At 47.9% G+C, this 13680-nt stretch overlaps 1 protein-coding gene across 2 annotated transcripts in view; it reads right to left on the bottom strand.

The window, feature by feature from the left end:
* Positions 1–13680, bottom strand: part of LOC141051312 (lysosomal acid lipase/cholesteryl ester hydrolase-like) — a 50889-nt gene that overhangs the window by 16868 nt on the left and 20341 nt on the right. For both annotated transcript variants that reach the window (XM_073548207.1, XM_073548208.1), the window contains 4 exons: positions 11326–11524; positions 9085–9194; positions 7959–8095; positions 7391–7537 (listed from right to left, as the gene is read on the bottom strand). In XM_073548207.1, coding sequence (XP_073404308.1) covers positions 7391–7537; positions 7959–8095; positions 9085–9194; positions 11326–11524 — 593 coding nt within the window. The remainder of the gene's footprint in view (positions 1–7390; positions 7538–7958; positions 8096–9084; positions 9195–11325; positions 11525–13680) is intronic.

Genomic DNA, 13680 nt, shown 5'->3' with positions numbered 1-13680 from the left:
TCTGCACTAATGTGGAAAGAAAGGGAACGGAGGACGGCAGGATAATGCTGCCAACTCAAACTCCTCTGATAGCCTTATTGGCTACCAACAAGAGTAAATGGAACCAAATAGTTGTACTTACGCCACCTGAATCAGATCTTCCAGTAACTATTGCATAAACTTGAGGATGCAGGTTTTCTTGCCCAAAGCATGGACATCATGACCTGATGGGAAAAAACACCACAGTCCCTCTCAGAAGTAGGCCTCAAAGGCCATGGCGTTAACTTAAACAACAGTGAACTGTGGCGGAAGAGGGGCTTTGCGGAAGAATATCCGGACGGTCTGGAAAGCCGCAGGAGGCGCCCATGAGCATGTACGCCAGCTCCAGGTACCAGGTCTGACTTATCAGCTTGTAGTTGTCAGGACTACTGGAAGCCGTTATGACTGATTTTTTTTTTTTTTTGACTCTTGTGATTAAAGGAAGAAGCTGGGACAGAAAAGGCATCAGAAAACTGAGACCACGGACTCGCAAGTGCGTCGCAACCGACAGCCATCGGATCCTGGGACCTGGTAACGTACCAGGTAACCTTTTGGTTCGTTGGAGAAGTCATTAGGTGGGTATCCGGAATGCCCCACCCCCGACAAATTTTACCGAAGACGGCGGAGGTGAGAGACTACTCGCCTTAATCTGTGTTATAGTCCGACTGAGTGAGGACTGGCTTGCCTGCGAGGAGAGACTGCCAGCGGAGGAGGGGGAAGGAGAATTGCCCTGATCTCCAAGAGATTGATGGGGAGGAGGGTCTCCTGAACGTTTCAGCGACCCTGCACTGCGAGATTGAGGAAGACTGCTCCCCAACCCTGAAGACTGGCATTGATGTTGAAGATCTGCCAACGGAGCGGGAGAAATGACCTCCTGCGCAGGGCAGAGACGGATAGTGTCCACCAAAAGAAGGACTGCTTCACATTGAAAGGTAAAAGCACTGGCCGATCCAGGGAAATAATTCTCTTGTCCCAGGTAGACCGGAGGGCCAACTGAAGAGGGCTGGTGTGAAACTGGGCATAAGGCACATTTCCCATGACCGCCGCCATGACCTTCGTGAAGACCCTGGTATCGGACTCCAGGCTGAACTGGAGTGCTGTGAACTGGTAAAGGTGCTCCTGTATCGGAAACCGAAGGAACCGCCGATGCTGTACACAAACAGGAACGTGCAGGTAAGCATCCTGAATGTCTACACAGCAAAGTTAATACCCCTGCTCTATGGAGGGGATCACCGACTCCGTTCTGAAGAGGCAAATTCGAAGATGGCAATTCAACTGCTCAAGGTCTAAGATGAAGAGGTTCGAGCAGAACCCAGAAAAAAACTTTCATGCCAAGGAACGGGTACAATGACACGTGAGCTTAGGCAGGGATGAGACTGCTTGGGAAAACCATGACAGGGTTGAATTGGCGGGAGGGGAAAACGGCTTTCTGGGGGGCAAGAAAAAAAACCCATCTTGTAGCCGGGTGTAACGATCTCCCTGACCCAGGCGTTGTCGACCGCCGACAACCAAGTCTCCATGAAAAGAAGAAACCTGCCTTCCACCATGTCATTAGAGGAGGATCTGTGATAGGGGGATCTGGAGGACTTAGAAAGATGGGTCCTAGGCCTCCAGTGAGGAATAGCTTGAAGAAAGGTTTCTTTCTTTCCCCTTGTGCAGGAGAACGGTCGTGCTGGAAAGAACCGTCACAGGAAAGGCAGAGAGGTGCTTTTACCTTTGGTGGTGTCGGAAGTGATCTGGACCAGCTCGATCCCAAAGAGTCTGGATTCCTGGAATGGCAGGCCAGTGCTAGATCTGCTGGCTCCTCTGTCGGAGACGCCGTAATGCCCTGGCGAAGTATCTTGGTCCAGGCCAATATGGCTTTCAGCACTCAAGTGGAGGTGAAATTAGGTCAGAGAGAAGTGCATGACGCCTGTAAAGCAGATACAGTTAAGCCACAATCTGTCTGCCCGTAGCGTCCTTGAGAGACGCCGCATCAAGACTGGACGATACTGTTTGAGAGGTTAAGCGTGGAAAAAGGGCGGATCCACCTTAGGGGGATCGGACCATAAGCTGACAAGCATCCAATCCGGGTACCTGAAAAAGACCACGCTATGGTCGAAACGTATTGATGGCAGAATAAGGAAACTTCTGAATTTTTTTTTTTTTTTTCTTTACCCGGATCGGATGCTGTTGATTTTTTATGTTCATACATATGCTGACAAGGTCTGCAATGTGGGCAAACTGTAAAGCGCTGCGGAATATGTCAGCGTCACATAAAAAAATAAAGATCATTATAAAAGGGTATAGAGTGTCCAGACGTTTTCTTCCTGGGAAGCGTCTGCCGGGATGTTCCCAGTGTCTAGAGGTGGTAGCCTCAAACTCTTTGAGAGAAAATGCTGGAGGGACATTTCACCCATCTGAATGAAACAGAGATGGTCCTGAGCAGCCACCTGCTCCGTTTATATTTCGAGATTTTGAACGATAGCCGAAATAAAGTTATCTATCATGTCCTGCGGCTCAAAAGTCTGATCCACAACCGAGTCAGACTCTGACTGAAAAGCTACATCCGACCCAATGTCCGCCTCTGAGGAGGGTGAATGGGTAGAGAGGGGCATTCTGGATGCCGCAGAGGGGCCCGGTGAACTTTATGAGGAGCTAGACAGAGTCCGCTTCCTAGATCTTTTCCTGATCTGTCCTTGTGGAGGTCGTGTGCATGATAATCACTATGGGAGGTGTTCGGAGCACTGGTGGCGGCAGACAGAAGCGGCATACAGTCCAGGACCTGTACCAGGGACTGTGAAATTTCTAGTCAGGTCTGAGACCGACAGACATGGCAACAGCCCACTCCGGAGGGAGGGGAGTGCATTCATCTCAGAAATTGAATCTTCTGTCCGGCTGGAGACCGGCTGGGACATGGCAACAGGCCACTCCGGAGGGAGAGCTGTCCTCCCAGGCAGATGCCGAGGGACCTGGTCTCGCTTCCCTTGTTCCGTACCAGATATGTCCTTGTGACCATTGCGGACAGGTGCGTGCGAATCACCATGAAAGGTGTTCGGAGCACTGGTGGCAGTAGACTGATGCAACAGACGCTCCAGGACCTGGGTCGTGGACTATGAAACTTCTGTCAGGTCGGATATCGACTGAGACATGGCAGCAGCCCACTCCGGAGGGAGGGGAGTGCTCCTGTCCCGGGCATTAGGGCAGACACGGTGGAAGAGCTGCAGTACGGGCATAAATAACGCAGACTAGTCAGAGGGCCTCTGCTTTTATGGTGCAGTCAGATGGTGTCAAAGGGAGAAATGAAGACTACTGCCGGGGATAGATAAGCCCCTATCAGGTAGAAAAGACAACCAGCCTGGGCTGGTCCTACCTGAAACTAGAGATGGCACGGTCACTGCTAAGGCTGCAGTGTCTCCCAGATCCGGTACGGGATAGAGAAGGGTACCTACTGAGCCCGCTGGGGTGCACGAATCTTCGTCTGCTGTTATAGACAGAGACACACCGCCTGCTGTGCCCTTAAAGCCCTGGGGCAGATGGTGACAGACGGTGCACAAATCTACAGATAGTGCATGATCACAAAGTTGCAGGCATTGAAACGCTATACTGGGGTCGTGTCCCAGGTGACAGGGAGAGGGCTAGAGAGGCACACCCACTGATTAGTCAAATAAACGCGGCCATCGGGAGGGGGTGTGGCTAAGCCCAAGGCACACGCTGACTGGCCTGGTAATACGCAGGGCGCGCACTGATTGGCCGAGGGTCACTGACTGGCCTGAGGCCGGTAAGAGGGCGTGGTTACGTGGAGACCGGGAGAGAAGGGCCAAAGCCAGGGGCTCAATTAGCAGAAGGAACCAGATAAGCCGCGCCGTCTCAGGTTAATGTGCCGGCTGGCGAAAAACAAGGAAAAATGTCCCTCCTAATGGCTGACACGGCGGGGGGCGCCAGTAGTGACCGGTCCGGGGGAGCCAGGGAGAGACAGGTACAACGTCCCGCTGCGGAGCGGTGGGCGTGATCCGGCCGGAGCTGTGCTGGGAGGCGTGTCCTGAACCTAGCCAGGATTATCTGACTCGGCACCACCTCCATCGGGCAGGAAAGAACGCGAAGGATGAAAGCTGAGGCCTGACAGGTCGACATGCAGAGGAGGCGTGATGCGAACCGTAAATGACCCAATCGCTGGCGCTGGCGCCGGGGGGGTGACGCGCAGATAGGGGGCGTGCCCGGCGGTGGGAAAGGCGAGATAATATGGCACGCCGGAGGGGCCGTGTCCAGCATAGGAGATGGCTAGGACAAAATAAACACGCCAAGCGGGGGGCGTATCTGGTCGATGAGGGCGGCTGATAGGAGACGGGGGGGGGGGGGGCGTGCTCATGATGTAAAATGGCCGAAGGGGAGAAGAAAGCCTGCAAAGTGCCGGGGCCACGCGCAGTGAGAAAAAAGGCGTGAAAATTGAACTGAGGTGGAGCCGGGAGGAAAGTGGCCTATCTACAGCGGGGACCTATACACCGGTAAACGGAGGAGCTGCTGCACGGGGAAAGCTGCTGCGGGGGGGGGGGGGGGGGGGGGGGGAGGGGCCCGCTGGCTTACCACCTGCTTGAATCTGGCTCCTCTTGATAGATGATAGATGAGGATCGCATCAGGAGCCCTCGGAAGTGAGAGGGTCCTGGGAATGAAGATCCTCCTTCCCGCACCATCTCCGGATGGTGCAGAAGACGGCGACAACCCCTTACCAGAAGGGGGAAGGCCACCACCGGTGACCACCGTCTTCCTCTCAGCCCTTTCCGAGGAGAGGGGTGAGGAGGGCATAAGGCAAGGACTGGCCACCGAGAGTCACCCTGATACACCCCAGAGTGGGATAGGGGACAAAGTCCTGTCAGCGGGTCCGAGAGTGGGCGATGTGGATGATACCACACTGCTCTCTCGGTCGCTTAAATGTGGGAAAACAGGGTGAGAAATCTGCACCCTGTTACCCGACAAGCTGTATCTGAAAAACAAAGCGAAAAAGATTAATAAATTCACACAGAAACCTGTGAAAGAAAAAACACTGCGGATCCGGGGTTAGATCCAGGTCCGCCTCCTACAGACACTAAACTTAAACTGAGTTACTTCCTGCCTGTCGGTGAGTGTATGCTACGGAGGAGCCAGTTTTTACTTTATTTGCATAGTGTCAGCCTCCTAGCGACAGCAGCATACACCCATGGTTACCTGTGTCCCCCAATGAAGCGATAAAGAAAGATCATTTTTGTGGAAAAAATGTTTTTTCATTTTCATGGCTCTACGTTATAACTTCTGTGAAGCACTTGGGGGTTCAAAGTGCTCACTGCACAACTAGATAAGGTCCTTGAGTGGTCTAGTTTCCAAAATGGTGTAAATTGTGTGGGTTTCCACTGTTTAGGTACATCAGGGGCTCTCCAAATGCGACATGGCGTCCAATCTCAATTCCTGTCAATTCTGCATTGAAAAAAAATCAAACGACGCTCCTTCCTTTCAGAGCTCTGCCATGTGCCCAAACAGTGTACCCCCAACATATGGGGTATCGGCGCATTCGGGAAAAATTGCACAAAAAATGTTGTGGTTCATTTTCTCTTTTTACACTTGTGAAAAAAAAAAAAAAAAAAAACTGGTTCTGAAGTAAAATGTTTGTTAAAAAAAAGTTAAATTTTGTTTTTTCTTTCCACATTCCATGCATGTGGAGCACCTGAAGGATTAATAAACTTCTTGAACGTGGTTTGGAGTACCTTGAGGAGTGCAGTTTTTAGAATGGTGTCTCTTTTGGGTATTTTCTGTCATATTGACCCCCCAAACTCACTTCAAATGTGAGGTGGTCACTAAAACAAATGGTTTTGTAAATTTTGTTGTAAAAATGAGAAATCACTGGTCAAATTTAACCCTTATAACTTCCTAACAAAAAAAATTTTGTTTCCAAAATTGTGCAGATGTAAAGTAGACATGTTGGAAATGTTATTTATTAACTATTTTGTGCGATATGACTCTCTCATTTAAAGGGCTGTCACGCTCCCCCGCCGGCACCGTTACTTACCACGGCGCGCTCCTGATGTTCGCTGTCCCCGGCGTCGGCTCTGTGCACCTGCGTCCACCCGGCGCTCTGACTCCTGGGATCTGTGACGTGGTTGGCCCCGCCTCCAACATGGCGGCGCCCACCGTCTATTTCTTCTCGGAGACTTTCCTGGTAAGACGCCTGATTATCCGGTGCGGTGACGCTGTCCTCTCGGCCAGCGTTCACTTTTTCTGCAGGCCCCTCTCAGCTACATTGTCCTCTGTCTGCGTTACCTCTGGCAGCTTTCGTGTACTGGTCTCTTCCAGCTCTGTGTCTTAGTCTCTGGTACAGCTCCTGTGTCTCCCTCCGTACCACCATCCCTGGTAGCCTCTCTGTATCTCGTCTGTGGGGCTCCTTGTCTGTCCGTTCTGAAGGTACTGTCCGCGCTGTTACTACATATCTCTCTCTTGCAGCCTCCAGCCTCCGCCATCTCCTGGTCCACCTGGTCTCTACGTCTCTCTCGCTCCGTGGTCTCAGTAACTCCCAGTCCTGCTATAGCCCAGGCGCTCCACCCCAGTCGCCCCTTTGGCTCCGGCTGTCACTGTTCTATCCCCTGTGGGCCTGCCCCTAACACTCCCTGTATAGGGGGTGGCTCCACCTGGTCCGCTCGTCCACATGGGCTCTGGAGCCGTGACCCAGAGGGTCCACTTCCCGGTTGTTTTAGCATCCTTTACCATCACAGCACAACCGTAACAAGGGCATAAAAATTAAAAGTTTGAAAATTGCAAAATATTTAAAATTTTCGCCAAATTTCCATTTTTTTTAACATATAAATACAAGTCATATCAAAGAAATTTTACCACGTCATGAAGTACAATATGTCATGAGAAAACATTGTCAGAATCACCAGGATCCGTTGAAGCGTTTCAGAGTTATTACCTCTTAAAATGACATTGGTCAGAATTGAAAAAAATTGGCCCGGTCACGAAAGCAAAAACAAGCTCTGGCGCTAAAGGGTTAACATGGGGCATTATTTTACCTGCACAAGAGTTTACCTAATGGTACTGGCCCAGGCCATCAGCCCCAAATGCTCATGGGATCATACCCGCAGCTGTATAGGGCTAGCAGTATTACTTATCTACAGCTGCTGCCTGGCACATGGAGGCTCAGAGCTGTGGGATGAACAGGGCACAACCTCTGCTACCTTGCAATGAATTACAAAATCTGGACAGAATCCTGCTGCTCAATATCGCAATCCAAGTTCTGCATCCGCCAGTCTTCTGATGTGCAGGCGAACCTCTGTCGTGAACATTCTGCCATAATACAGTATATACCATGAAGAATTCTGTAAAGCAGCCGTAACGATTAGGTGAAATGAAACCCGGTTGTGAAGCTTACCATGTTGAGGTTCTTCTCATTAAATCCACAAAGAACAAAAAAGATATTGCCACATATTTGTTCAATCACTTGATGGGTGCAGAAGTGAGTGGCGAGCCATTTAATGAGTTCTGTCTGGGGTAAAAATTCCTTTTTTCCAAAAAGGTCCTAAATATAAAGAAAGAAGTATAAGGTCCTCTAATTACAATGAATATGATCAAACAAAAAGGTATAGATTTGGTTTGTGACATAATCACAGTTTGGAAATCTCTGCTATATCCACAGAATATGCAGGGGTCCCTGGCTCCCACCACTGGGAATTACATGGTGGCTGTGTGCCTGTAAGCTCTGCAGTTTTAGGAACTCTCGTGGTCTTCCAAAGATAGACCCCCCCATACTCAAAATGCTCTGTAGGTCCCAGAAGAAAAGCAACTACCAAAACCACAAGCTACGAAGGTCATCAGTTGATCATTTGTCTCCTAGAACGCTCCAATATCAGATTTCTCAATTAAAATCTTACCTCCAAATCCTTCTGGCCAATTGAACGTCCTGAAATACACAATTATACTGAACACTTGGTTAGCCATACCTTGATTACAAACTCGGGAAAAACACCCAATTTTGCCAATGGACTGCTGGAGAATTTGATAGTAGCCACAGGAGCCAGCCCAAAAAACATTTTCACTTTTTTTGCCAGTTGGGGCAAACTTGAAAATGCAATAAATCCTAGAATACAAAACACATTAAAAAAACAAAAACAGAAAAAAAACAAACAATTAGTCCAAAATAATAACTCCGACACCGTGATGGAAAAATGAAGAATATTATATATTCTATATAAAACTCTGTGACCCAGGGATTCAGCCATGTCCCCCTCCTACTGTCCTGTGTGTGGCTGCGACAGTGCCGGCTGCAGCAGAAACCTCCCGGCTGCACCTGATATGTAGTAATATAAATTATATGTAAGTCATGCCTCCGAAGTGCTGACGGAGATGAAACTAATCAGAGGGAAATTAACCCCTTGGCTCTAAGCAGGATTTCTTCAAGATTTCTTCAATTATTTCAGGTTTATACAAAAATACTGCGGACGAACAGAGTCGGGAGAATTATATTTCATGATTACTTTAAAAACACTTATCCTTAGATTTAATGTCCCACCGCTCTAGTCTATGAGACGTGTCGGTTAGTAAAGCTCCACACCACTAGTACTCTGGGGTGGAGGCTAGAACATACTTATGCTAAAACAGTGAAACTGGTACTTTGCCTTTTTCACTTGAAAAAGACGCCGGTACAGCGTCAAAATGCGTTGACGTAAAAACCACCTTATCCACTATTGGCCAAAGACTTTTCCTCCACAAGAGCAGCCACGTAACGTGAATCATTCCCTGACAAATACAACTGCGGACCAGGCCAAAACGCAAGCCCTCATACAAAAGAAAAGCTATGGCTCCTGGAATGGGACTGGTTGCTGAAAAGACCAAAGAAAGACCAGTCCTGATGATGATAAAGTCAATTAAGTGTACGATGGCCTTGTTCAAGAAACTAGGATTTAGAAACATTTCCAACACCATGTCCATCCTATAATGCTGCAGATTAAACACTTTGCCATGTCATGGAGCGATATATTTAGTAAGCCTACAGAAACGGAGGTTATGACTGGAATTAGTTTATTACATGCACCAGAGCTGGTTTATATAGTGACGGTTATTTCATACCTATAGTGGTTCCCTGCGAATGTCCAATGTAATAGATTTGCTCCTGCCCAGTTTTTTGTAATATAAAGTTTATGACTGCAGGAAGATCAAGCTTAGCCATCTCGTCATAGCTAGAAGAAAGAACAAATTTATGTTAAAACCTTCAGAATTGAAAAGGTTAAGGCTAGTTTCACACTAGCGTTTTTGAGCGCAGCGACGGCCTGCGCACGGCCGCCGCTAGGCCCCGCCCCTGCCACGCCTCCGCCGGTAGCTCCGCCTACCGGCGCATGACGCTGCATGCGCCCTGCGTCCCCTATCTTTATCACTGGGGGCGTAGGCAGTGTGCAGTATGCGTTTGGCGGCGCATGCGCCTTTTTGACGGTGCGCCGGCGCAACCAAACTGCAGCAGGTTGCGTTTGGCGCAGGTCGGCGCACCGTCAAAAGGACGCATGCGCCGCCAAACGCATACTGCGCACGGCCTGCGCCCCCAGTGATAAAGATAGGGGTCGCAGGGCGCATGCAGCGTCATGCACCGGTAGGCGGAGCTACCGGCGGAGGCGCGGCAGGGGGCGGGGCTTAGTGGCGGCCGTGCGCAGGCCGTCGCTGCGCTCAAAAACGCTAGTGTGAAACTAGCCTAATAAACATATTAGTTGTTCATTTACAGTGTATGTTCATACTCAACATCACATCAAATACATTAAGTGTTCTACCTGCATTTAAAAGCCTGCAGGCTTCGGAGCTGAAATCTCTCACTTAACTGGCTCAATGTCTGCACATCATTTGCAGCATTTTAAAAAAATATAGCCCATAATAAAATAGTATTTACCGTAGCCATTTAGTGCTTACAGTAATGTTGCCGCCTTCTTCCCTATATACGCACTTCCAGCTCATTCCCATGAAGACCTTTCTGATAGTAGCAAGCTACTGGTAAGCAACCTTGAGGCTGTGTGCCCAAGTTGCGTTTTTTATGCGCTTCAGACGCGTTTTTGCCGCAGCGGAAAAGCTTAAAAACCGCTAATAAAACGCATCCCCATGCATTCCTATGGGAATCCGCAGTTGCTGTGCCCATGCTGCAGATTTTTCTGCTGCGAAATCGCATAGCGATAAAATCCGCAGCATGTCCATTATTTCTGCGGAATCGCGGCGATTCCAACCACCATAGGATTGCACTGAAACGCTCACTTTATGCATGTGGCTATGCTCACCATGTGTGAAGTGAGCGTTTCATGTTCGGATGGTACCCAGGGTCTGGAGGAGAGGAGACTCTCCTCCAGGCCCTGGGTACCATATTCCTGTTAAAAATAAAAAATAGAGATATACTTACCCTCCGTCGGCTCGCGGAATCCTCCCGGCCCTCATGGCGCTACCGGCAACATCCGATCCCAGGGACGCATTGCGCGAATGACCTCTGATGACGTAGCGGTTTCGCTCAGTCGCGCAATGCTTCCCTGGCAACGGAAGTTGCCGGCAGCGCCATGAGGGCCGGGAGGATTCCGGGGGCCGACGGAGGGTAAGTATATCTCTATTTTTTTTATTATTTTTAACATTCTATCTTTTACTATTGATGCTACATAGGCAATAGTAAAAAGTTGCTCACACTTGTCAAGCACTATGCTTGACAAGTGTGACCAACCTGTCAATCACTTTTCCAAGCAATGTTTCAAATCGCCTGGAAAAGCGCAAACAATCTGAAAGCTAAAAACGTTTGTTTTACGGGAAAACGCATGTGAATTCCACATAGAAAAGCAGGGCTCTGCTGATGTGGAACAGAGCTCGGCAGAGCCCATTCTAGAATGTAGTACTCAACATCGACTCCATTCATTGTCTATGGGACTGCTGGAAATAGCCGGGTGCTGTACTCTATGGAGTTTGTGACAAACGTGGATAATGCATCTACCAGGAGCACTAACATGAAAACAGGAGTGAGATACAGTTCACAGAGCCAATTTTATGTATTGTATATTGGTCAGGTATTTAATCAAATATTTCATAATGACATGACTTTGGGATACATTTAATTTATTGAATAACTATCTTTAGAGGGGAAAAAAAAATGTGGAATATTTTAGGTTTTCATTTTACACAGTTCACCATTATCTAAAGGACATAGTTTGATTTGTGTTTTTACGGTTAACCTTTATTGTCCTTTAAGAGAAAATGTTTTACGTTATCGTAGATTGTAAACTATAAACTAAGGTAGAAATAGATGCTTTTTATTTTCTATACAATGGTGCATTGCTCATGGTTATTGCTCACATTTACCTAAATGCCCAAAATTCTTCCTTATCAGGAGTGAGAGTCTTGTGTTTCCGAGACCAGGTATTTCCCCGACTGTTTCCCATCCACACATCATATCCTGCATCTGCCAGGATGAAGCCCAAACTATTATTCGCCAGATTAGTGACCCAGTTGCTTCCATCTGCAAGTAGACCATGTTGCAAGAGCACCACAGGCTTTGGTCCTAGAAAGTAAGAAATACATATGAAGCCACACTGAAATAAATCAGGTAGTGCAGAATGTAAAAGCAGAGTCAAATATGTGCAGATTTATGGGGATTAAAGAAAAAAAAAACCCCGAATCAATTGTAAGGTAGCGCTCACTGAGTGTATTGAGGAACACTCGCTTGGCTGCAGATAAACCAGGTCCGGCACAGGTTTTTCATATAACACAGTCCATACGGTTTATTGTATAAACCATGGCAGCATGAAGAAAACGGTAACTGTCTTACACCAGACCAAATGAAAGTTCATAAAGGAGCTCTACTCTCTTAACCCTGTATTCACAGGCTGTGCTTTGTCCAGCAAACAGGCTCTAAAGTCTCATTTAATTCCCCCTGACTGGGTTACCTCTTAGCTGCTTCTCAGTCCTGACGTCCCTTTCCTCCTGGGGTCTGTCCAGTACTCACAGGCTATTACACACACAGGCCACACACGGTCAGCGGCGTCCACATGTGCGCTTCAGGAAGGTAGCCCACCTTCCAGCACGGCAGCCTTCCGGGACCTTCCCACACGGACCAATCAGATCCAGGCACTCACTCATGTGACCTACCCTTGTCACCTTATATGGTCCGTAGCCACGCCCACCAGATCACATGGCTATGTCCTCATTGCAGGTCCTATATCAGACACCCATGCATACACACATATACAGGCTTACTATGGGCGTTTTTAGACACACACCCCTGGGTGGGTTTGTAGGTGACTGGTCCCACCCATCTCACCAGCCACCTGAAAGCTCTCCCTGATACATTACAACAAAAACCTCAGCAGTACCTCTGCTGATCAACACTCGTTCAAGCTTCCATCCCGGCCCACCCACCCTGGGATACATAACGGTCATTTACCATCCTATATCCATTACCACAATGGATATGCCTGTGTGCATGACCCATACAGCACCCCCTAGCTGTCACAGCGGTCACTGCACCACACAATTAAGAGCCTTTCCAATTGCAAAACACTAGGGTAGACCCATTTGAAGAACATGTCCCTAAATAGAGGGTTGTGAAATATATGACCCACACCATGACCTGCATATGCCATAGCAGACTGTAGCACAGGATTATGTTCTCTTATAGTCAGCTGAACAGTTTTCAGTTGAACAGATTGCAGTAAAATGGTCCTTTGTGGTAGAAATACAACAAACCTTTTCTAGTACGTAAATATGACGAGCAATACTGAGACACGATAACCTTCACTTGATTTTTTAAAAGATTTAAAACAGAATATGTCCTGCAATTCGTGCTGATTCTGGACTATTTTTTTTTTTTTCATTTCATTCCATTCCAAAAGTCATGCCCTTTGGCAATAAAGAGTGCTCAATAGGCAGATTTTCATATCAACAAAATGGGTGTAGAAGTGGAAGTATACCACAGGAGAACTCTGAAATTTTGCTTATTCTGCTCTATGCTGCTGTCCAATCAAAAAACACAGCTGCATCATAGAAGGGAAAAAAAAAAAAAGCAAAAATGCTCAGAGAGAGGTCTCAGCTGCAGCCTGCGTATTCTCCAGAGACAAGATTTGACTCGCATGACCACTGAGAACTCCGGAGTCACTGCTTGCTATTGGAGCACCCAAACACAGGAGAGCAGTAACGCTGGAAATTAGCAACAACAGATCCAATTTTTATAGGCGATGCCCTGTGTTATTGGTTTTCTTTTATGCTCTGACACCCAGGCAGTGTTTGCTCTCCAGGGACCCAAAAGCAGAAAGGAAAACATCGACTATGAAGTTCTCTTGAAAACAGGCTAAGCCAGGCTGCAGTGAGATGTCCTGGTCTCTGTGTTTCTGCTTTCCCCCCCCCTCTATGATACGGCTGTGTTTTGATTTAACAGCATCATGCAGGAGTATACGCAAAGTCCTACACAGAAATTCTGTGGTATATGCCCAGTTGGCTTTAAAAAAAAAAAAAAAAAAAAAAGAGAAACACTGTTCCAAGGACAGTGGAACAGCAAGCACCAGTTAGAGAAGGCAGTCTGTTTAAAGGGAATCTGTCACCCCTTTTTTGAGATATCATACTAGTATAATGATATCATTCAATTGTGTGTCACATAAGGATTCCCTTAGTACTTTTGCTTCCCCCTGACCCCGCACCTTTCATGCATAAATACCTTGTTTA

The sequence above is a fragment of the Dendrobates tinctorius genome, unplaced genomic scaffold (assembly GCF_039654945.1).
Source record: "Dendrobates tinctorius isolate UK_male_01 unplaced genomic scaffold, ASM3965494v1 ptg000156l, whole genome shotgun sequence".
Lineage (NCBI taxonomy): Eukaryota > Metazoa > Chordata > Amphibia > Anura > Dendrobatidae > Dendrobates > Dendrobates tinctorius.
The sequence above is the reverse complement of the archived record's forward strand: the minus strand, read 5'-3'. Positions and strand labels throughout refer to the sequence as shown.